Consider the following 25,095-nt stretch of genomic DNA (forward strand, 5'->3'; position numbering starts at 1 on the left):
CCTGTGCAAACTTTGCCAAACTCCAAAGAACAGAAGTAAAATTGGAACATTTTGGCCTTTCAGTGGCTGTTTACGAGTAGCAAAACAACTTTCAGACAATTAACAGATCTCCTTTGGAGATCAGGCCTTTAGGAAGCTGTTTCCAGGTTGTCACATGTCTAATTAAAACAATTAGTAATGGTAATATGCCTGCTGGTATTCAGCTTTGGCCAAGGCTAGGCTTGCAAGCCTGGTAGCTGATCCTTAAGACTATCTTTACACCCAGGTAAAAACCTTTCTGGGGCCTAAGAGTGTGGGAATCACTTGGTGCAGGTAGTATTTGCTGCTGTGCTGTGGCGTCAGGGAATAACATTGTACCATGGAGGATCTTTCCTTACAGACATCTGGGATTTTAAGAGCCTTATTATCGAATGCTGATTTTAAGCAATTATGATTCTAGGAGAGGTCACAGCAAAAAAATGCTGTAAAATGAGCTTATTTTAATTGCTTACAGCTACACTAGGAAAACTGTGTAGAAAAAGAAAATCACTGTTTTGCTTTGCTATTTAGCAAATTGCTAAAGCAATCACCAGAGAGATGTGCTTGGAGAGTCTTTTAATTCTCCTAAGGGCTGCACTTATACCTGAAGGAGGAAAGTTGTGTGTGATGGAAAGAGTTTTTATCCTGAATTTCTTCCACCGCTGTGAAGCTGCGGTTGGAGTTATGCTGGCGTGCATTCATGAGTTTGTCTGTTTGCATCCCCCAGCACTGCACTAATAGCTCCCATCTGAAAGCCTGAAATGGAGGCTCTTAGTTTCTGTGATTTAGGATTTGATCAAGCTTGCGATCATGATAAGGTTGGCTCAGTCTGAGCTGAGATTTGTTAGTGAATTGTGCGCGCTTTGGTAATCCGTGGCAGTGGCAAGTAAAACAGGTTCTCTTAAGCCACTGCTGAGGGCTGAATGACTGGGACTAGAAAGGGTAGAAATAGTGAAAAATGCCTGATGTGACTGTGAGTGGCAGTTTTTGATGGCTTTTGAGCATTCTTTGATGCACTGTGATGTTTCTCTTTATAGCGCTTCCACTTCTCACTCGGACCATTCTACTCACACCAAGTCTGCTTCTGCACTATCGTCCGACTCGATCTCCACCTCAGCAGACAACTTCTCTCCAGATCTAAGGGTATGTGTGTCTTGTCTCAAAAAAGAAAAATACATATCTGCTGTGGCCTCATGGAGAGGACATTTCTTGCTTCTTGCAGTTTAGATACGGTGAAATGATGTAAGTGTTCAGGTTAATGCCAAATTTTATGTAGCCGAAGCATGAAAGGACCCAAAGTCAAACAGGTGAAATTGAAGTTTAATTTTACCATATTATTTCCATCTTTATAAACTTGTTTAATCTTCAAAAAGCTGACTCTGCAACCCACACTTGGAGATGAATTTTCAAAGGAACTCTTTTCTTTTAAGTGCTTTAAGTAAGTGAAACCCTCAACCTGCCAGCTATATATCCTCTTCTGTTGTGTTTGAGTGTGTAAGAGGTGTTCTCTCTTGAGAACTCCTGCTTGTTTGTAAACACTGAGTCCTTGGAAGTAGCTTCTTTCAGAGAAAGATTGCTATCTCCAAGCTGATAAAAATAATCTTCTGTCACAATAAAGTGCTCTGACATAAAAAGAGCCAAACAAGGCTCTTTTAAGTCTGTTATTGGATTAGTTAATTATAAATTCAAAGTTCTATTTCAGTGTCACAGGAGTTTTGCAGCTATCTGTATATTCCTCTTATGAAACCATACGGTTTGCTTTTAAAAACCTTTGCTTTTAAAAAACGTCCCTGAGTATAGAACTGTTGCTGTTGGTACATTCTAGTAACAACTTCCAGTATTTATCAGCTGTGGTTGAGCATCTTTGTGAAATCTAAACACAATAAAATTACATAAAATCCTCAAAAACCCTCTAAATGCAAAACTAATCCCTTTGACAACCATGATAATTATTTTGTCCTGTGAGCGTTGTGTCTGTAGTCCATTATTAATAACAGGAAGTCCACCTGTTCATAAGTGGCAAGAACATAAATGTTTCTTTCTAAAGGAGCTTACTAGCCAATATTAAGCTAAGATTTGAAAATAAGTCAGTAGTTTATGTGTTATTTAATGGTAGTTTACACCTTTTACCTGTGGATACAAAAAGTAATCTTCAGAACATGGCTGGGTAAAGAAGCTTGTAATATGTCTGAAGTTTTTCCCCTGTGAAGCTGGGATGTTCAATTATTCCAGCATACAGAAAACATAATTTGTAGGCTGAGGTTAAGCAATTCATTGATAGGAATATACATGAGACTGCAAATACTGCTACAGCTGTAACTGTATAATAATATTTAAAAAAAATTTGCACAAACTTAGTTTATTTTCCTATTTAATTCCAATTTTTTAACTGAAGTTTGCATAAGTGGGTTTCTTTTTCCATTTTTTAAGCACTATTTGTAGAATAATAACATCACAGACTGGTTTGGGTTGGAAGGGACCTTAGAGCTCATCCAGTTCCAACCCTCTGCCACGGGCAGGGACACCTTCCACTAGAGCAGGTTGCTCCAAGCCCCTGTGTCCAACCTGGCCTTGAACACTGCCAGGGATGGAGCAGCCACAGCTTCTCTGGGCAGCCTGTGCCAGCGCCTCAGCACCCTCACAGGGAAGAACTTCTGCCTAATATCTAATCTAAATTTACCCTCTCTCACTTTAAAGCCATTCCATGTGTCCTGTCACTACATCTCCTTGTAAAAACTCAACCGCTTTTTCACAGTTTTTGTGACACATGGGGTTTACCTTTAGAAGTGGAGAATAAAACAACATTTCTCTTCTAGAATCACAGTTGTCCTTCCTCCCTGCTGGTTAAGTTGGCTCAACATGTTTTCCTTGTAACTCTTACTGCGTCATGTGAGTCTTTCCCCCTTTTGTCACTTTATCCGTGTGAACTGTAAGCTGTCTGGGCAGGGACTCCAGCTCTCCTAGACTTGTCTGGTTCCCATCCATCAGGGCCTCTATACCCACAAGCAATCAAAAGCAGTGTCTGCAGAGGAATGTTCTCTTAGCTGCGTGATAGATTTTTCAGGCAGGAAATGCATAGGTGGTGTTTACTGGAGGCCATTAGAAGCTCATACTTCCTTTCCATGCCACAGTTCCTGTAATTTGCAGAGTGATTTCTTTGCAGCCTGCCCTCTTATTTACTTATTATTTATCTATTTCTAATCAAACTAAAGTTCTGCAATGCTTGGAACAAATGATGCTCCCCTTTAGCATTTAAGGAGAGATGGTAAAGCAGAGAATTACTTATTTAGCATAAAGGCACTGCAGGCCAAGTGTGAGCATGTGCCTCTGCTTGCTGTTAACCTGCATCAGCTCTGCGGGGCCTGAATTCAGCTTAGGTCTGCCAGGCTTCACCTAAAGTGTGCTCTTGCAGAGGTGGTGCAAGTGGCTCTGATGCAGTTGTGTGTAGTCATAAAGCTGGTTCTAGCCTTTACACTTGAGTGATTGCTTGGCAGTGGTAAGTGGACCTAGTGAAAAAACATTCCCTAGTCCTACTTGTAGTAGGGTATAGTGAGAAGGGGGGTTTACACTAGCAGAGGTTGACTATCTCTCCTAGAGGAATTTGTGCATTAACTATTTCTTTCTTCATTCCTGAGAGAGTTTGATGCTGGAGAACAGGCCTGGGAGGTGGGATGATCTGTCCTCTACCTGTGGACTGCCTCTGGTATTGGTATTGCCAGTGCAACTGCAGTCCCACAGCCTGTCCTCAAACCAGTTGCTCTCAGTGCTAGCGTGTTACTGTTTGTTCCTCTTGGACCCTAGTGCTGGCTCCTAAATGGAAGATCTATTACAAGTGATGATCAAGTAACATTGATTACTTTCAGGTCTGGAGTCAAGGAGAACAGACATCCTCTCTCTGTGACAGTTCTGCAAGCTGGTTTTTAATAAAGTCAGTTCTGTGAGGGGTTTTTCAAGATCCTGATTGTTCTTCCTATTTTCTCTGATCTTTCTGAGATGTGGTCTTGCCTTTGATATTGCAGATGAAGTCATACCATTAATGGATACAGTGGCATGAGCGTGGTCTCTGTTCTAGCCCTATCCTTATTTCCTTGAGCATCTTGTGCAGCTTTGAGTGGCACAAGACAGCATTAACTCCCAAGTCTTCACAAGTACTGAGATTTGAGCTAAGCACATTATTACTTCTGAGGACAAAAGGAAGTCCCACATCATTCCTGGAAAAGTGTAAACTCTGAAGTGGGAACTAATGCATTTTGTGGTAACTCAGTGGTACGGGGTACAAGAGCCTGTGCTACATGGTGTTCTCACAGGAAGGTGTTACATCAGTTAGCTTTAAGAGGCTGAAAATAAGCTTTTCAAGATTTTGACATGGATCTGCCAGTTATGGGATTATGCTCTTGATGTGGATTTAATTTTTCCCTGCTATAAAGAATTGCTACACGGATCCATCACCACTCCTACCTCTACTTGGTCTCTGTTTCTATGTGTGCGTTGCCTCAAATGTAGGAATTAAATGTCGGTGACAATGGAAAAACACTCTGTGATAGCTACAATTAGCACTCTCTTTTCTGCGGGGAATTTTTAGAAGAATAGTGGGTGTCCATCGGGAGGAGGGAACCAGGGGAAGGACCCACATTGTTTCTTGTAGTCTGTGCCTGCAGTTTTCTTTCAGAGTGCAATTAACACTCTGTGTGTGTGCGCACATGTGTGTAATGAGGCAAATGAGAGAACCACTGGGGATTCCTACTGAATGCATGTGCAGTATTTTTCCTAAATGTTTCTCCAAAGTGTTTAATAATAACCTTTATGTTGTTGTTGTTGTTTTTTTTTTTTTTTTAAATGTATACTGAGCATTTCAATATCTGGAACTAAGATTAAATTGCCTTTGCACTACCAAATTTATAGAATTTTCACTTCATAAACTAACTCTAAATAACTTTTGGCTGCTTTAGTTAGTTCCGTGGGGGGAAGAAAAGAACTAAAAAGCCCCAAACCCCAGCAGAAAAACAACAAAGCACTATTAGGTTCTCCTTTCAACCCCCTTCCTGATCTCAAATCTGAAACTGTTTAGAATTGATTTAGGGAATGCACTTTTTGAGGGAATTTTTAGCAAATACACTGCCATATGTTTTAGCATAAGTTATAGATCAGGCAAGAACAGAATTGAATAGAAATAATTGGAAGTGAAAATGGGCTGGAAATTCATAGATACTTTGTAATTCGCGATGAGATTTTAAAACCACCTTCAAGCCAGCATTGCCAAAAGGGTTGTGGTGCATAAATATCTCTTAAAGATCTGGGAACTTGTTGGTTATTAAAGTACAATGAGATTCTTGCTCCTAAGTCTTATAGGTGGTGTAGGCATGCCTATGGGCACGTATGACTGTGCATTTTATAGTACTTTTCTTAAGACTTCTTGCTAATGCTCTAGTTTTTATCAGTCAGGACTTTTCATTTTGGGTCAGCTGTTGATTTATAGGATAATGCCTGAAGTTGACTGTGTTCAAAGCTTTGGAGTAGCTCACATTAAAGGCTTGGATCCTTCCCATCTGTGGTTGGAAGCAGTGGATATGGCCAGTGGAGCCTGCTGCCGCTTCCCTTAAAAACACCACCTTTGCCTGAAAACTTGTTAAGTTCCACTGTATTTGGTTTTGGACTGTATACAGCAAACGCCTGAACCAGAGGATGGAAACTCATACACTGGCTTTCTTACGTTGCTTCTTGCTTCTAGTCCATCCTGTGCACAGAGAATGCCAGTATAGCAAACCCATATGACATCTGCTTAGGTGGGCAGCCTTCAGGAAAAGTGGTTCAGTTCTTTGTTCTTGGCATTGCCGCTTGTCACCACTAAACCAGTCTCCCCTTTGAGGGCAACAGTAAGATCCACAATTCCTCATATTCCTCTGAGGCCCAGCAAAATATTGTACAAGCATGTGTCCCATCCCCCATGATTGTTTGCTTCCTCCATAATAATTTTCTTCTTTAATATACGAGGAATCAGTGGATTTGCAATGGGTTTATATATGAGATCCAAGAACATTATTGTAGCATGCCCAGGACCCAAAGGTTAGAAAAAGGAAGAAACAGTTGCTTGCATAACCTTAATTTGTTATTCATTGTGTGTATGGTTGGAAACTGTAGACAAGCCCATGTGGTTTATTTTGTAAGATACATAACTGATGCATGACAAAAGGTATTGAAGGATTCTTCTCCTTCCAAGACAGTAAATGGGTGCCATAGCTGTCTCCTTAGGTTTCCTGGATGAAAGCTGTTTGAGCAAGTCTGCAGTCAAGCTAGCCAGCCACAGTTCCTTTGTAGCAGATGGAAAGAAATAGCTTGTTTGTGATCTAATTTATCTCAGCTTCAAGGAAATGCCCACGCTAGGTGAGAATGTCATACAACTGAGCTAGGGAAGTCCTTGCTGCAGGGTCTTGTGAATATCCTTCGAGGGGCAGCAATTTACTTCTCAGTGGATCCAACTTCAGCTGTGCTCTAGGAGAGGTGCAGTTTTGTCTCATTTGAAAACCTACTGTGTTTCTCTTCTGACTGTGAAGGGAGTTCAGGGTAATTTCTCCAGATGTAGACCTCTCAAACTGAGGTAAATGCTGTCCCTCAGGTGATGCTGGGCAGGATTAACCTAAATGCCAGTCACTGACTTTGCCACCTTTGTGTTACTTTATTCTAGCTTTAGTGCAAAGTGGCTTAGACTAGTTTTATGTAGAACATGTATATTGTTAGTAGAAAAACATATTGAAGAAAGATGTGATCCCTCCCCCCCATCCTTTGCAGTAAATCACTAAAACTAGCCTCAGTGAGCTTTTCCATTGCTATCTCCCTGCCAATGCAGGAAGTGTGTCAGGCTTTGGTTATGTGTAACACATGTTCAACAAGAGCTGGGTTCAGAGAACGGCATAACTTTTTAAACTTTAAGCACTCGTTTAAGCAATGTTTTTTAGTTTTGCTTTTAAGGGACTTTGCAGTTAGTGAATGATGCTGGCTTGGAAGCACTAAATCATGTAAAAACCTCTGCCTAAGCACCTTCAGGGTAGTTGAAGACTCTCTGCCCTGCCAGTCGGCTCCATCCCTCGCTTAATGATGTATGGGATAAGTATTCCTGGTTTGGATTGGCCCTTGACTCTTAGCATGGGACTGCCTGTAAGAAGACTAGTTCATAGCGAATGCAGAGAAGTCTTCTGTGGTGCTAGCTTTCCTTCCCAGTGCACTGGAGTGTGACTGCTATTGAATTACAGACCATATTGCACAAACCACCAGATGGTGAAGATAATTGACCTGTGGTCACAAAAGGCTTGGCTAGATGTGAACTGGTGGTACAGCAGTGAACTTAAATAAACAGTTCATTTCTTTACTGTCTCTCTGTGAAGACTTGATCATATATGTTTCTCTGCATCATCACTTTAGGCTCAGTTATCCTCTCACATGGAGGTGAACCTCATGGTTTTTGGGTGTGCAGGAGTAGAAGCTATGCAGGCAGATGTATTCCTTACCTGATCTGCATGTAGTATTTCTACAGGTCCCTTGCAAACAGGGATGAGCAGCCAAATCGAATAACAGACAATGCTTTACTTTATCAAAGGTATCAAGTCAAGGGACTTAAAGAGCAGCCAATGAGAAGTAGGAAAATATTGTGAGGAAAAAGTGTTTTAACTATCTCAAAACTCTGATTTTGGCCATACAAGTTGCGTGTGTGTGCCTGTGGGAAACGAGCTCCCTTTGGAGCATGAAGCTGTTGGTGAACAAAGGCACAAAGGCCTGGTTCTGGAGAATGAATGATGCTCTTGTCCACAAGCATGGTCATTCTAGGACAGCACTGTGAGTGATGGGAATTTACCCCTGCCGTTGCCATGTTTTTCTAGGACTCCAGTTTCCATGACTGTAAATGCTATATATTTCATGAGAATTACAATCTTTCTTTTTAAACTGTCCTAGGAGATGGAAAATCTTGGTCCCCTCCCTGTACCTCTCCTCAGTAAGTCCTTTTCTGCACCTCCCCCTTGCAAGGAAACAAAAACACAGAGTAGCCAACCTCTGGGTTGCAAAATATTGATTTCATGCAAATTAGATGGGGGAGAAGCCAGATGCAGTCAGTTTTCTGTCTCCTTTACATGGCAGTAATACTCCCTAAGTGCTTGTCTCGTTAGAAGAGAGCAAAGGCAGCAAGCGTTGCTAATTTTTCTTATATAGAGGTACCTGAATGTTTGAATTTAAAGTAATGCATAGTGAAAGAACTCTCTGGAAGCATTTATGATCGCCATTTATTAGGAATGGAAAACTAAGGAGAATAAGCAAATGGCCTTCATATGTTCCTCAAAAATATTTTCAGCTCTTCCTAATCGGCTGCCGTATTTCTCCTAGTTACAAAGTGCAAGAATTCTCCTTTTGCTGACTAAAACTGGGTAAGAGATGGATTTTTTTTCTCCCCTTTTTTTCCCCTCCCTACAGTTACAGTTTTGTAGATTGAAGCACAAATCAGGCAGGAATGAACAAGCATGGTATTTAAAAGGAGCACACAGATTTGTGACTGCATGCACTACCTGCCAAGATTTGCTTTTCTGTAGATGTTTTGCACGTAATGGAACATCTTCATTCCCCTCCGTATGATTGTTTACCCATTGTAAATAGCTATTTACTTGTATCATGAATCCTTAGATATATATCTCACTAAACTCCAAAGTGAAATTCTTGGTAACAGATTCTGTGACTTATTTTAGTTGGTAGAATTTATAACACACTCTTTGGTCAGAGTGTTTTTCTGTTACTGAAGACTGATGATACGATCCTTGCTGAACTAGTTTAATGCTTTCCTGAAAATATTATTCTGTTTTTCTGTGTAAGTTGTTTGCTAAACGAAATTCAGTAAAAATAAAGCAAGGATAGAGTCAGACTAATGTGCTGCCCGAAGTTTTTGAGCAGCCAGTGGAGAACAGAGCTGTTGTCATTTCAGACCTACGTGGAACCCTTGGCACCGAAGAAGGTTCTGTATTATTAAATGTTGGACTTGTCTGAATAGATAAAATCTGCAACCTTCTGTGCCAGGGAGCATTGCTGTGTTGAGTCAATGATAACTTCTGTCAGAGCCTAATGAGAGAATTGTCTTGAGGCACCAAGCCATGCAAACTTGAGGAGACTAGCCAGTTATGGTTGAACGAGTGGCCCGCAACAGTGTGTTCCTTTGAGCTTCTAAGCCTTGCCTTGCACTTTTGCATCAAGGGCCCGGGAGATTCAACAGCCCAGAGAGGCTTTTCTTCATCACTGGACACTCAGGTCTGAGGGGAGAAGTACGTAGCAGAAAAAACAAAGCAGGGAAACACTGCATGGTGGCTACTTCCTCCTGCACAGGAGTCCCTTTGTATTACCCTGGTGACTATTATTTTTTGTAAGTACACTAATCTTCAGCTTCTTACAGAAGATTTTTTAAAGACAGTGGTAAGTAAGCAAGGATTTCTCAAGCCTTTTTATACTTACTCAAAATATATATGGTAGGTAGAGATCTCAGTTGTGATTTTTGTTTTTAGTTGTATCAGGAAAGGATAGATGAAAGGCAATTGCAGTGTACATTGTATGCGATTATGGTCTTCACAGTAGTGTAATAGATGGTCTATTGTCAGAACATTTTACTGATAACTTAAATGCCTCTCGTGTTGTTTTTCAACCAAGGTAGGTTAGCCTTCTTTGCTGAGGGCTCTCTCGGGAGCTGGATGGGATTGATGTGTGGTCTTCAGACAGCGTATTTGGTTCTCTGTGTGCTATTCTGCAATGATCCGTGTGTCCACGGTGTTTTGCCTTTTCCCCTTTGAATTTCTAATATCCTAAAAGAATAAGACACAAAGCATTTCCCTGCAATTAGTATCTTGCTGGTCTGAATGTCTCTAGCGTAGTTTATCAGCCCATCTGGTCATAATCCTCAGAAGAGTCCCCGTGCCTCAGTCATGCAGAGATACTGCTGTTCTTTCCTGTAGTCATTCTGCTGTGGTGTTCTTATTGATTCAAAAATAATGACCAGAGCCCATTTACTTACTCAATTTAGGTCTTATTGCATTTCCAGTAGGATACATAGCACATAAATCTTCTCCAAGTAAGCTTGAAATAGCCGTAAATGGCAGCTGAAAATCTCTCTGAAGTAAGTAGTACAGTGTTTGCAGGCTACAGGAGTCAAGTAAGTGTGGCTACTGTTTTATGGTTCTTCTAATTGAATATTGAGAAGACAGAACCATCTTAGCATCAAAATGCTGGAAGAAATGTACCCTAAATGTTTCATTTAGAGAAGAAACCAATGCATCTATGAAAAATTACCCTAAGCATATGGGTCTTCGATTCTGCACATATTTGTGGCAGTTCTGCAGCTTCTGTCAACTTCAGCTGGAGAGAATTACACCTCATGGGTTTATTTGTTTTTTTCCCTGAGGTGAATGGAAAGAGCATCTGTATCTGTTTTGTTTCAGAGGTTTTTGTGTCATCACTGGAGTAATGATAAGTCCCGATACACCTGCCATAGTGGCACCATCCTTTGTTGATTGACTTTTACAGCAACAGCCATGAAAGAGGAAAGGGATGGAGTGGGAGGGCAGTTCAGGGGAAGGAATAGGTGGACATGGGTCTGAGACCACAAAAAGGCATTTGAAAGGATGAAAACATTCGTTACATAAGTGTGTATGTTTTTTGTTCTTAATTCACAAAGAAAACAGATTAAAAAATGTAAGTATGTAAAAGTAATCCTATGGCTAAGCCTTTGCAGAAAGGCTGACTTCCCTCATGTGGTTTTCTGAGACAGCAGAGAGAAGCCAGCTCTGACCCAAAAGCTGTCTCTGGTAACTCGGCTAGTAAGACCTATCCTACAAGCTTTGGAGTCATGTCTGTTTTAATGAAGTTCATGCGTTTCTTGGGTCTGGTCTGGCTCATCTCCTCCTGCCTCTCAGCATAGAGAAGGTTTGGAAAGTGCAGGTTGTAACTACTCAGTTGTATCGGGATGTCCAGGAGATTGGGCGTTGCTACACTGGCCACAGTGAAGCACCAGAGGTGGGATTCACCCTACCAGATGTGCACTGGAGTTACTTACCCTCATTCTCAGCCTTCAGTGGAAAGAAAGGCACTCATCCTAAGGATGAATCTCCCAGGTCTCCTGCTTTCCACTGACTGAACAGAGCGCCAGGGGTGACTAGATCAGATGTAGATCTCCAGTTTTAGATGAAATGGATATTCCTGCAGTTTACTGACTACCTTGCCTGCAGAGTGGCAGGACTGCTGATTCAGGAGGGTGTTTAATGACGTGACAGTCCTTGGAGAGAAAAAAAATAACAAAAAAAAAAGGGGGGGGGGGAGGAGTTTAGTTATGTTAAATACAAGCATAGTATTCCCAGGTAATTCATTAAAATGTGAAGTATCAGACAAATGTTTTCCTGTAGGAGATAAAGCCTTTCACTTGGCTGGTGAGTTCAAATCCATATTTCACCCATAATTTGTAAAGCTACATATTTTTAAAATCTACTAGTTCTATGTGTACATTCTTGCACAAGTACAACACACACATTCTTGTCCCCACAGCCTGTATCCTGCCTGTTGCTGCTGACCAGTGCGTGCTCACAAGGTAGACGTGCCAAACCTGTGAGTTCAGGGGCTGCAGATGCAAAGAGATTTTGTGTTTGTCTGTACAGACAAGTTATATGTGTTTACATCAAGGGACCAGTTAGGAGTCTGGCTTCCTGCTGCAGGAAACACAGAACAGGACTGTGTGTAGCTGGAACAAAAGCAGCTCCAAGCCTGGAGAACTTGGTTTTTTTCAATAGATGGATGGGGCAGACATGGTTTTGGGGAAAGGAATAATTCAGCAGCAAGTGGTCATGGTGTTTGGTTGTACATGTCACACCAGTGCTGTGGCTTTATGCGTAACAAAGCTGTTCAGAATGTGCAGAATGATTTGGAGTGTGTAGGATGTTACCAAACAGAGGGGAAAAACATCACAAAAAGGCTACGTTTTGTTTTTTTTTTCTAACCCAGTGATTCTTTTTGATAATTTTGATTGTGATTCAGGCCAGAAGAATCTGTGCAGGCTTGGGAAAACTGTAACACAAACCTGTAGTCTCCCTTAAGTTGCATGAAGCCAAAAAACCTGACCTTTGCGGGTTTCTGGACACAAACATTTAGGAGAAAGTAGAAAAGAATCAACAGCAAATTGCCTGGAGGGACCTTGGGTGTTCCTGCATCTGTGTTATCTGGAGCCTTGTGCTGCAGATGTCAGTGTCCAGGGGCAAAGTTGCTGTGCCCAGTCCGTCCCAGCTGGTCTTCCTCCCTTGCCCTGGGTTTACACACCTTCACTCATGTAGTCATACTCTGAGCCAGTCCTGGCAAAATGATCCAGGTTATGGAAAAACATCCACTGAAAAAAGCCATTAAGCAAACTGAGGCATCCTGACTGAACTAGATAGGGGAGCTATTACAGCCCTGGCAGGGTGGGGAGGAGGAGGCAGTCCTGGCTCAGCCTCAGCCAGCACTGATGTGTGTTGTCATCCTGGCTGTGCAGCTCTGCTGGTAGGCAAACGCCTCACAGGCAGCACAAGAGGAAAATATATCAGTTGCTTTGTTCCCAGGCAAAAGCAAACCCTGTATTCAGGGTTCCATGAACCCTCCCAGGTCCTTCTGGAGCAGTGTTCAGCGATGTGCAGACCTCTGAGACCCTGTGCTTAGAGTCAGTATAACTCTGTACCACCCTGAGCTGGCTGTCACTGCTTGAGATGAGCTATGTGCGTGAGTTGCAGGGACATCAATCAGGAGAAGGGTTTTTGAGCAGCGTGCTGGCTGCTGTGTGAATAACGTGGTTGGAGAGGCTTGGCAGAACTGCAGTACCCAGGAAGGCTTACCTTTTCAAGCAGGGTCTAAACCTCTTCCTCTGACCCCATATGTGCAAGTGGAGGAGATTGTTTTGTTGCTGAAATCTGCATGTTGTGTCAACAATACAGCATCAGGGTTTCCTTGCCTTGGGTGCTAAAGGTGGGAGGACATAAGAGAGCTCTGCACCTTCAGCATGGGTAAGTGGGCTGGAGCTAACACAGGTGGGATCCTGGAGTAAGAGAAGTGATTGTTAAATTTGGCAAGTGTGGGTTTGTTCTGCCAAGCCGCTGCTTGAGTGTAGAACAAAGGTAGGTGTTTGGCATGAAGTCCTCACACCCTCTCTGAGCTGAGGCAGGACTTGTGTTTAGGTGCTAAGGTACTCCCATGCTCAGCATCCCAGAGGGCTGTTTTATCTAGAGGGAGAGCTGCTGATGGGTGGAATGGGTAGGTGATGTCGCTTGGTAAGAGGAGACAGAAATAAAGGTTATTCTGGTGTGTAAATAAACTCTCTGTTCCTGCAGAGATTCAGTTACCAAGCATGTTTCTGTGGGGAAAACAAAACAAAGATCTTTAGCTTAGAAGCAAGGCAGTGTAGTCTACTGATTTTTGATGGTTGCATCATCTTAGTGATGGTTGTCACAGATACACCCAGTGCATGGCTCTATGTCAGTGTGGTCCTACTCTGAAGTAACGCTGATTCTGCTCAGCTCTGGCTGTGACCTTCATAACAGACCTTTAGCACTCCTTGGTTTTGTTCCCAGGAAATAATTGAGATGCCTGAGGCACACAGAGGTGGAACATTCAGACGTATATGGTACCTGCCTCAATAGCGTTAATGCATCAGTAGCCAGCCGTCACTCTCCTGCAGCAGGGCTGCCCCAGTCGTGTCCCTGGCTCCCCTACTTGCTTCCTTACCTCACTGGAGCTCTTCATTTCATTTTGCAGGACTTGCAGAGGGCTAAATCTGGGCAGAGGAGTGTTATTTTTAGAGTTTTGAAAATAGGCTAATGTACCAAAATAGATTTTTCCTCACAGTTTAATAAACCATTTATTGATCTGGGGAGGGAAGGGAGGATGGCAGTAAGATGGAAGGGCTTTTCATGTCATTTCCTTAGTCATATGAGGAGCAGAGGGTCCATCTATGGTTTTAGCATCCTCCCAGAGCTCCATGTGCATTGTCCCATACCATCCTTTCCCTTTGATCTGTTTCCAAAACTCGTCTTTCCTTATCCACCCACTTTTCCTCCCTCCTGCCACCCGCTGTCCTTTAGCACTGCCCCACATGTCTTCTCCTGTGCCTGCTGCCTGCATTGTCAGCTGTGCACAGATTGTGTTTCCCCAAATCAATTTGAAGGAGCCATTGAAGGAGGTGGATTTCAGGAAAATGCCTACTGTTCATTTCTCTGTTTCTGCCAAAATGAGTTTCAAGAGTTCACATTCCAACGAGGAGGCTCGTTCAAGGTGTAGAGCTGGGTAGATGCTGGAGACCAGCACACCAGGGAAGTGTTTATTGTGGGCTTTCTGACCATGTCTGTCTCTTCCTTTTGGGAAGGATGACTGTTAGCTAGGGGTGAAGAGCTTGCACCGACTTTGCAGTCATCACGGTGGCAGTCAGTGCTGTGTTACCTGAGGTAGGTGGTGGGGCTGGGGCCACTTGGGAGGTGATGAAAATGAGTTTAATCCTCAACTCTGTTCCAGAAGGAAAAGGAGAGGGAAAAAAAGAAGTGGGGTTTGAGGCAAGGGGGCAGAAGCTGTCTACCTTGAAGTGCTGTGCTTGCAGGATGCCCTGTGTTGAAGTGAGCGCAGGTTTGGGTCACTAACCCTTTCCTCTGACCCTGGGGACTCCACGTTTCAGGGAGTGTGAGCGAGCAGATGGATTTTGTTAGACTTGGAAGAGCCAGTTTTTAAACTGAGAAAGCTTTCAACCGTGTCTTTACAGAGTGGTGTTGACATGGAGATCTTTGTCTTTTATACTGCTTGCCTCTTCCCTCCTTCTCTCCCCCACATGCAGTACGGTGTTTAAAACCCATCTGAGCACTGACCACCTAGTTTGTCATCCTGAATGCTTTCTATGTATCTTACCTCATATTTGTTTTGGCTTAAGATATAACCCAGCCCCCCAAATGTTTAGTGCTGGCCGAGCTCCCGCTGACATCTGCAGGAGAGCATCGGGTCCAGCTGCTGACCGCAGTGATCCCAGCAGCAGCTGCTGCCCGCTTGGCGTATGGACCTTCTCAAAGACATCGTGATCCTGTCCTGAGTGTGGAGTGTGTTGTTACTAATGTCCTTCCAAGATAAAAGACCACAAAGATGACCACCACTTACAGACTAATTAGCCAGCGAGACTCCGTCTCATTTGGCATAATCCAGATGTTATCATATTAAGTTCAAGGCTGTTACTCAAGCACAAAGTTGACACACAGGAGTTGGGAGCAGGTCTGCATCCCAGGCTTTTGTCAGGGAGGCCGTCAGTCAGGGCTTTGATGGGGTGTGTGATCTTCGGCCAACACAGCTGTGCTGACAAAAAGTCCTCAGCACAGACTTCTGCTAGTTACACCAGCAAAACCTTGTTTTTACTGGTATTGCTGATGGGGGGAGGAGAAGCTTTCCTGCAAGTTGCTGCTAGTGTGAGCTCTGTCAGTGGTGACCCCCCCTTTACCCATCCTGCAGACCCCAAGCCTCCCTGGTAAGAGCTGGCCTAAGTGGGTGCAGTGGTGAGGTTCCTGTTAGGAAGCCAGGGCTGTACTTGCTTTCGTTATCTTTTTTAAGACTCTTTTGAATGCATTTACTAAAATGTACATCTTGTTCTCAAGAAGACTTTGATCTTGTTAATCTTTTCATCTATATGTCAATCTGTTGTGTGAAAATGCTGGAACATGCTCTTATTGTGGCATGGGGTTTCTTTGGGGGTTTGTTTTCATTCTTTTGCATAGTTTAAAGAATTTTTCTTCCCCAGGGCCCTCCCTCTTGCTTGATCCTACATGAAAGTTGACCACAGCTGTGACAGGTTCTGGAGTGCCACTTTAGGCCATGTCTTTGAATTTTCTTTGCAGGGATTTCCTAATACAAAATTAAAACAATTCTTTCTCTTTCCTCACGTTAAGATAAAGAAAGCATCTTGGGTGAGTCTGCACATCCAGTTCTGAGCAGACATGAGCTCTCTCTGCCTGTCTTCACCAGGTGGGATGCATGCCAGCTTTCACCCAAAGTCTTGTGGTTGCTACGTCATGAGGCAGAGTCTGGACTAACTTACCTGTTTTCTGTCTTTGTTACTAGGTTGTGCAACTGGTGTGCTGCTGTGGTTGTGGTAATTTGGCGAGTTTGAGGCATGGGCAATATGATTAAATCCGTTTGCATTTGGCCCCACAGACTTAGCCTTGATCATGGTCACTTATGCTCTTCTACGCTAGTTCTTCTACCACAGGTTTAGACCTCAGGCTGTGCTTTCATAGTTAGAGCTGTGCTTTCCTAAAATGTCCATCTGCTTGTGGTAACAGCTGTTCTTGTGAAAACCCTTGTGTAAATGCAGTCATATCTGTGAAATGTAATGTTCTGTGGTATAAGTTCAATCCAAGAGGAGGAGGAGTCGTTGCTTGGCACTTAAAACTGTACCTCCTATTCATGCCTGTCAAAATACAACCTTTGTAACAAGTCACCACTACTGAGCCAAATCAGGGCTTTTGCAGTTGTTGGACCCTCATTGAAGACAGTAGTGTGATAAGGTGAATTTTTTGTCTTCCCTCAGTGTAAAGTAGAAATTGCTCTGCTTAATAGTTGATAGCACAACGGTAGTAGTTGATCACCTGGGAAAGGAACCTTTGGTTCCATATGTAACCGTGAGAGAAGTTTGATTTGTGATAATGGGCTGGAGAGAAGGTTAGAGCATGAAAAGCAGCCATGTGGGAAGTGTGCCACCAAAGCACAGAGTCTGCTTTGAGCAGCTTCTCCATCACAGACATCCTTGCTTTAAACACTTCTGAACAGCTCAGTGCTGTGCTTAACGACTGCACCAAGGTCTTTCACAAAGCATGCTTTGTGTTGGCCTTTCAGAGGCTGACACACCAGGTAATACCTCAGGATCTTTGAATATTTGTTGTCCTTGATATTGTTGACCTGTTGCAGGTAAGTGCAAACTTCTTGGTTTATGAAAATGTAATTAATTTCTTTTTCTACTTCTGTCTTTTGCCTAGGTCCTGAGGGAGACTAATAAATTGGCTGAAATGGAAGAACCACCTTTGCTACCAGGGGAAACCATTAAAGACATGGGTATGATGATAGTATTTCTTGTTGTTTGCTAATCAAATAGAATATCCATAGAACAAAATATATTGGCAGTCATTGACATCTATGTCAGCAAATTGCTGATGTTTTGAGAACCACGATCAGGTTGTTTCTTTAATCAAGTTAATGTACATCACATGAGCCAAGGTAGCTGTCTTCGCTTACCATGTAGCAAATACAAGGCAATTTAATGTGTCTTAGCATGAGGGATGAGGTGGGTTGTACAGCTTTGCCTTTGCTGCCTCCTGAGAAGACATAGATTGACTGTTACAAGTTGTGCTTGCCACAGGGTAATTTCTTATGTTGACACAGCACGATTGTGTATCTACTCTGTCACAGACTGCAGGAGAGGATACAGTGCTGTTGCAGGGAACTTGCTGTGATACAGGGATGGGGTTTTGTTGTTATTTTCCATCCCGACGTTCTGACGTGCACCATGTTTGCTTATGCACACCAGTCTGAAAGTTTGAGTAAGGCCCCTTGATGATTAATTTTCTGTGAAAGATCTTGCATTCACTAGTTTACCGTGTTGCCTTCCTCTTAAAATGATTGGAAGAGTGCAATTTCAGTCTTAAAAATAATGAAAATACCTCACCAGAAAAATGCACCCAACAACAACAGAAAAAAAGGCAAAAGCCCACTACCTCAATCATGGAATCATAGAATGGTTTGGGTTAGAAAGGACCTTAAGATCATCTAGTTCCAACCCGCTGCCATGAGCAGGGACACCACACACTAAACCATGTCACCCAAGGCTCTGTCCAGCCTGGCCTTGAACACCACCAGGGATGGAGCATTCACAACTTCCTTGGGCAACCCATTCCAGTGCCTCACCACCCTCACAGTAAAGAACTTCTTCCTTATATCTAATCTAAACTTCCCCTGTTTAAGTTTAAAGCCATTACCCCTTGTCCTACCACTACAGTCCCTAATGAAGAGTCCCTCCCCAGCATCCTTCTAGGCCCCCTTCAGATATTGGAAGGCTGCTCTGAGGTCTCCACAGAGTCTTCTCTTCTCCAGGCTGAACAGCCCCAACTTTCTCAGCCTGTCTTCATACGGGAGGTGCTCCAGTCCTCTTATCATCCTCGTGGCCTCCTCTGGACTTGCTTCGGCAGCTCCATGTCCTTTTTATGTTGAGGACACCAGAACTGGACACAATACTCCAAGTGGGGTCTCACGAGTGCTCAATCCTTTTATTCGCTCCTTTCCTAAGGACTCTGAACTCATACTCCAACCATGCACTGTAGACTGACATCTAACTCTCTCCACAGGCACAGCTAGCTCTGACAGCAAGACTAGATTTTGGCTCCTGGGGAATGGTGTAAGAGACCAGAGTTACCAGTGCTTTATCTGTTGACAGATGATGTGATGAGCCATGCAAGTCTGTGAGACCGAGTGACTTTTGGAGTTTCCCAGACAGCAGCTGCCTGGTCCAGCAAAAAGTCAAAGGCAGCAAAAAGGAAATGTTTATTATTCATCAGCAATAATTATTTCCTGTTGAAAGTGTTGAGAAAGGCAAATGTAAATTGCCTTTTTATTTTACAGGCAAAGGAAGAAAAATTGTTTCAGCCAACCCAATAATATAGGGTAAGATTGGCCCTGTAAAAGACAGGAATATCATAAGCAGGGGAATTAGTAAATCCCAGTTTTCAGTATCTTTCTCCCACATGGATTCTCTTACATTTACCAAAGACTGAACTTACTAGATATTCTGTTGGTGGTATCACTAGTACAACCTCTCTATTATACCTTGCATCCTTTCTCACAAACAGTGAAACATTTTAATGCCTTGGAGATCCGTGTTTATCAGAGACTGCTGAAATCATACAGCCGTGGCAGGGTTAAGGTCAGACAAGCCGTGTGTGTAGGTACATGTGTACATGTGCAGTGTAATTAAGTAGACTTGTTTCCTTAGGAAACAAAGCTAATAAAATGCAAATGTGAAAGGTGCAGTGGCTTTAAGGCTGGCAAGGCCGGTGTTTGGGATCATGCCTGGGATTCCTTACCTGGAAAACATTTTTCTAGCACCTTTACTGAGAAATGCTGTTCTTTTTTTGGATATAAATGCACAGTTTTATCAGTAGATCTGGTTGTGTTGTTTTTAAAAACATTTTGAACTTCCATTTTGAATAATGGGAACTAGAGTGGAAAAACCAGGCAGGCTGCCCTCACCCTCGTTATGCTTCATGAGGCTGCTTTCAAACCTCTGTCAAGCCAGTCTTTGAAAAGAAGTGATTAATCATCGGCCAATAATGAAACACTTGGTTTAATTAGAACTGGCTAGAAGCATGTTGTGTTTCATTGTCCTTCAAACAAATGCATGTGAATTGAAATAAATAATGAATTGCTAGCACATATATGTTTATTTTTAATAGAAAATTCTGTGCTATGTATTTTGCTCTGAATTAGACACTCCCGATAATTTAAAGATCCTTCTTCATGTCAAAAATTTGAGGCTCAGTGAAGACTATGCAAAAGGAGAGTTGACATGAGGATCATTGTGTTGCCAGTGCCTTGGAACAAGGCAGTCTCTCTTCCTCCCTCCCTTCCAGCTAAATCTCATGGGAGAGAGGTAGAAGAGATACAGGTCCCTATCCTGACACCCCGGTAGCCTCACACTTTGTGTGTGTGGTGGCTGCCACCTGGATGGGAGGCAAGCTGTCCTCACCTTACACAGCTCTTGCAAATGGGATCCTGTAGGGTTTGGAGGCTTGAGGTTAAGATGGTCCAAGAGAGTTATTTCATGGATCTGACATCTCTGGTCAGCGGGTCTTCTCCTGAAAGGATCTTTGTGTGTTTGAGGGGTGTCATTACTTGTTGGTCATAGCATAAACCATTGCCATGGCACAGCCAGGCAACAGCTTCAGTGACAGAAAACCTGATGGGCAGCGAGGAGAGGGAGGAGAACGAGTTAAATGTTGGCATTTTTAATTGATATAAAACAGAAGGGCAGTTAGGGGAGGTGTTTGCTGTGGAAAACCAGCAGCACCTCTTGCCTTTTGCTGGAACAAGTGAGAAACGTTTGAGGCCTTTTAAGACGGGGACTGCTTTGAGTCACCGTCACTCACACTCAGAAATAATTGAATCGTTGCAGAGTAACTTGATCGCTGACTTCAGACTTAAAATCACAGCAGTTGGGTGTTGCACAGATTGGTGGCTGCTGGAAATCGCTGTAACTCTGCTGGCTTTTAGCATGGAGGCCCTCATCCTAGGGCTGACCGTGTGCAAGGGGGTGCAGAAGGACCCAAACATCCTAAAAGCCAATGTAGGAGAACTGCTTTCTCTTGTCCTTGTGGCACAAACCTTAGCTTTTATGCAGATTGTTGTCAGCTTCAAATGCATGCATCCAGGCAGGAATCATCTCGTCTTTTCATGCATGGTATTCTCAGGTACTGACAAAGCATTGCTCAGTAAGAGTGAACAATTTGCAGCTGAATACTGGCTTTTTCCCAGGGGTAGATGGAGGATTCTAGGTGATGATATTTGCCTGGAGTTCAGTTTGTACCCAAACTCTTACCTTCTCCACAGAACTGAAACTTGCATGTAGCTCTAGGCTAGAACCCCAGGTTAAGCTTGCTTTCATTTAGTGATTTGAAAAGTAGAGCCTCCGAATACTGTTGCTGTCATAATTTTATTCTCATAAATTAACCATGACATTAACAACCTTTTTTTCTTTTCCTTTTTTTTTTAAGCCAAGGATGTTACTTACATCTGCCCCTTCACTGGAGCAATCAGAGGAACCCTTACTGTTACCAATTATAGACTGTATTTTAAAAGCATGGAACGGGTAAGCTTTTGAAACCATCTGCTTTTGTTGGCTATTCAATCTTTAGACCTAGCTGTTCTTTGAGAGTAATTCTGTGGGAATCATAGCTGTATGCTTGGGAATATAGGCATAAGGGAGCAGGAGCTGGGGACTTTTCCCCCTCCCCTTTTTAAACTCACAAATTTCAACTGTCTACAGGACCCTCCTTTTGTCCTAGATGCATCTTTAGGTGTAATCAACAGAGTGGAGAAAATTGGAGGTGCTTCCAGTCGTGGTGAGAATTCCTACGGGCTGGAGATTGTATGCAAGGTAAACTTCTCTATGTGTTTTACAGGAGGGTAAGGGGAACATGTATTTTAAGAGGTTTTCTCTGTAGGAAGTTCTGCAAAACATTTCAGTCAGTATGATTTCACACACTTCAAAACCCATCTGATTTTAAAAGTAGTTTTCAGGACTCTTCAGCTCCACTCATTGTAGACAAGATATCCCATCCTGCTTGGCCTAGGATATGCAAAGCAGTTCAGTGTAATAACAGAGTGGTACAGATGCAGCTTATGCATCCTGAAATGTTCTCTGTCTGAGACCAATTACCTAACCTCGGTTTTGAAGCTAAGTCTATAGCTGTTTATCTTACTCTCTGACTTGTTGTACCATCATCATATGCTTGAACTTGATAGCTCCTTTCCTGCTGGTGTCTTTTAAACTGTTTACTACAAGTGTTTGAGGTGTAGGCTTGGCTGCAAAATCTTGGCATCTTAGAGATGCTTTATTTAGTTTCCAAATTTGATTTTGTAGATGATTATGGAAAGGAGGTCCTGGGTTACCACTCTTGATGGAAGCTGCTGCTGTGCAAAGGAGGAGTTCTGTTTCAAGACATTATCTTGAGTGCTCAGAAATGGAAGCTTTAAAGGAAGATGACATTGATTGTTTTCCATCAAACTGGCTGGACTTAAGCTCCCTGCATGCAGTAGCTGTGGAGGTACTTCGTGAGACAGTCCCTTCCAGCTGCCTTCTGGCACAGCTTGGTGTGAAGCCCTGTAGAAGCTAGGTCTGTCTCATGAAGTCCTGCCCATCAGAGATAGCTTGTCCCTCAGTGGGGCTCTCCCCTAGGCTTTCAGCCGGAAGAGAACTTCATGTGAAGGCAAGATACTGCAGTCAGGTGCCTGTACACTCCCTCTGCAGTTGTGGCAGGCTTTGTTGGAGGCTGCAATACAACAGTGTTCAAAGTACCATATTAAATCAGTACCAGAAAGAGCATTGTGATGTGACCCTGTTTTGAATGCTGGCTTTTGGATTTTCGTTGAAGTGGTTCAGTAACTTGCAATTTGATTTCCCTCTTTTTTTCCCTAGGATATTCGGAACTTGCGATTTGCTCATAAGCCTGAAGGGAGAACTAGGAGGTCCATATTTGAGAACCTAATGAAATATGCTTTCCCAGTTTCTAATAATCTGGTAAATATTTTCTTTTCAGTTTTTACCAAAAGTTACAGATGTTCAGCACCATTTACTTGGTAGAGTGTTCATGCGGAGTGCATTTTGTTGAAGGAGGAGAAATGCTGGGTTTGAGATCTGTTTTAGAATTAATTCTGTGGGAGTTTAGATCATATATGAAACAGGAAAAGTTACTGTGGGGCTGGATTCCTTCATGCAAGGAGAGTGACTTACTGATACATCCTCTTTAACAGCGGGAAAATACTTAAAGCTCAGTGACACCCATCAAAGGTTTACAGCTAATGGTGTTTTCACTGCCCCAAATCTGGAATGCAGTTAGTCTGCTCTGTCACATTAGAACATTGCAATTGTTGCTTTAAGTACTAGTTGAAAGGGTCTAGCTCTTAATATGTAGGAGTGTTCCTGCCCAAGTAGTCTTTTCTTTCTCTAGTAATAAAGTCCTTTTGTCCATGAAGTTCTAGGTAATAGAAAAGCAAGATCAGTTGTATAGAGGAAAGTATATTGTTATACTAATTGCCTGTTACAGGAAGTGTGTTAATCTTTTTCACAAAGCCCTAAAAGTCATGAGTTAATATTTGAGATACCAGACGTCCTGGAAATGGGCTCTGAGTGGGCTCTTAATGGTCAATTTTCTTTCTTTCAGCCACTTTTTGCATTTGAGTACAAAGAGGTTTTCCCAGAAAATGGATGGAAGGTGTATGACCCGACTTGGGAGTACAGAAGACAGGTGGGTATTGTGCCATGTCCTTCCTCATCCTCTCTTCAGAAATGAGGGTCTGTGCAGTAATATAATTACAGGTCGCATGGAGCGGCAAATGATCCTCTGACAAATGTCATGGAGGCTGGGTTAGGACATTGTTCCCCACATTGTAGTGATTGATGGCAGCAGTACAGGTTTAGAGACAGTCACATCCACTGATGGAGATTACTCTGGCTGCACAGAGCTGACTTTAGGCTTTGGTAGAAAAAACTATTGCTCTGGCTTAGTCATGAGCCACTGCTGGCAGTGAGGAGCGGAGGATGCGTGTTGCAGGTACAGGCATCCCACTGGTAGAGTTTCACACCTCAGTTCTTGCTTGTATCAGTTTCCTTTCTTTCTTTCCAGGTTTTCCTGTCTCAAACATGAAATGGGAAGGAAAAAAAAAATTAATATATAATCATTTTCTTGGGGAATCAGCGTAGACATCAGCCTAGACAGTGTCGTCATTTACTGTAACTTAGGACAGACAGTTGCAGTGTGTCCAGAATAGACTGTTTGAAGGTACTAATGAAGTGGCAGGCTGTCAATTAGGAATACTGCCTCCTGGGGGAAAAGATGGGAGAATTTTGTTGTTTATAATGAAATCAGTCTTCTTGTAAAATTCCCAAGTAGCTGAAACAGCACAATTTGCCCTGGACACTGTAAACTTTTGTCTCATCCAGATCTACCAGGATAAAATCAATTTTCCTTTGTAAAAGTAAGAAATTTTAAGCCTTGTAATTTAAAGATTTATTTGAGTCTTTCCCACAAACAGAACAAAACCAGACCTCTGTCCTAGCCTAGTTGTTCATCTGTTTCCTGGCATCCAAACCCTAAGGAAAGGATTCACTTTAGTAGCTCTAGTCTTCTAAAAGCTGGGCATGCCTTCTAAATTGGTTACCTAGGCCTGTCATTAACAGATGGGGAGAGCACGCTTCACTGTTGGGGGTGATTTGTTCCCTCCTAAAATAGCTGCCTAAGATAGATCCCTGGCTCTAGGCTGCTAATTGAAAGTGAGATGTATCTTACCTCCATTGCAAAAAAAATGGATGTTTTTGCAGTGAGACACCACAACCTAAAAGCCTAAAGAGACAAACTCTCATCATTTGTAATCAGTGACACACATCGTATCTAAGGTCGACTTTGACTAATAAGACCAGATAATGCAGCGATTGCTGCTCTGTTTAGAATTCACCTCTTTCTTGGTAGTTTTTTTAAGGAAAGATCTGTTTATAAAGAAGAATGTGCAACCCAAGCTGTATGGGCAAGATCTTTCTATATAGGGTTGAGAACTTTGGAGTAAAGACTAAAGAATACTCATGCTATCAAAATAATCTCCATTGAAAAGCCCAGCATTCATTCAGCCAAGCTTCAGTTAAAACAGATGATGTACAAAACACATTCTTACAGTACCTGGAAAGAAGGAACGGTGACCCTTGAGAATTTGGAGGTAAATTATTCCAATTTCTTAATTCTGGCATGTCTGTTTTTTAGAATACAAGCTTTTCTGTCCATATTACTTTTTATATTGGGATTTGCTGCACCTTGAATTTGGCAGGAGTTTGGTTATGTGGTGAAAAGATACGTAAATTTACATGCATGTGATTTGCAGCTGTGTGGCCTTTCTGTGAAGAAAAATGAGTCTCTGGGCTGTGGTGTCTTTGTTTCTGGTCACACAGAGTCGCACTGTTGTATGTGAAGCATATTTCAGTTGAGACACTGCTGCAACGTGTCCTTTTGTTACGACCTGTTTTTGTATTGTTTTTGGGTGGACAGGAAAATCTGCCTGACTGCTTTATGTCAAGAAACCAAACTAATGTCCATCTGCTGAAGCCCCTCTCATTTGCTTACATTGGTAACTGCAAAAATGAATCCAAACCAGGATTTTTTTCAGCCATGGCCTATCTGAATTATACCCATGATGGGCCACAGCCATTACCATTCCAGATCACACAATCCATCTGCTCCAGTAGCTTATCTCCAAAAGTGACCAACACCA

At 42.6% G+C, this 25,095-nt stretch overlaps 1 protein-coding gene across 1 annotated transcript in view; it reads left to right on the top strand.

Moving 5' to 3' along the window:
• The first annotated feature begins 1,062 nt into the window (after positions 1-1,062).
• MTMR2 (myotubularin related protein 2) overlaps positions 1,063-25,095 on the top strand; it is a 39,770-nt gene continuing 15,737 nt past the window's right edge. The window contains exons 1-6 of the mRNA XM_010022657.1: positions 1,063-1,161; positions 17,049-17,124; positions 20,832-20,926; positions 21,104-21,214; positions 22,256-22,357; positions 23,001-23,084. Coding sequence (XP_010020959.1) covers positions 17,079-17,124; positions 20,832-20,926; positions 21,104-21,214; positions 22,256-22,357; positions 23,001-23,084 — 438 coding nt within the window. The 5' untranslated portion in view covers positions 1,063-1,161; positions 17,049-17,078. The remainder of the gene's footprint in view (positions 1,162-17,048; positions 17,125-20,831; positions 20,927-21,103; positions 21,215-22,255; positions 22,358-23,000; positions 23,085-25,095) is intronic.

Source organism: Nestor notabilis, unplaced genomic scaffold, assembly GCF_000696875.1.
Source record: "Nestor notabilis isolate BGI_N333 unplaced genomic scaffold, ASM69687v1 scaffold5579, whole genome shotgun sequence".
Classification (NCBI taxonomy): domain Eukaryota; kingdom Metazoa; phylum Chordata; class Aves; order Psittaciformes; family Psittacidae; genus Nestor; species Nestor notabilis.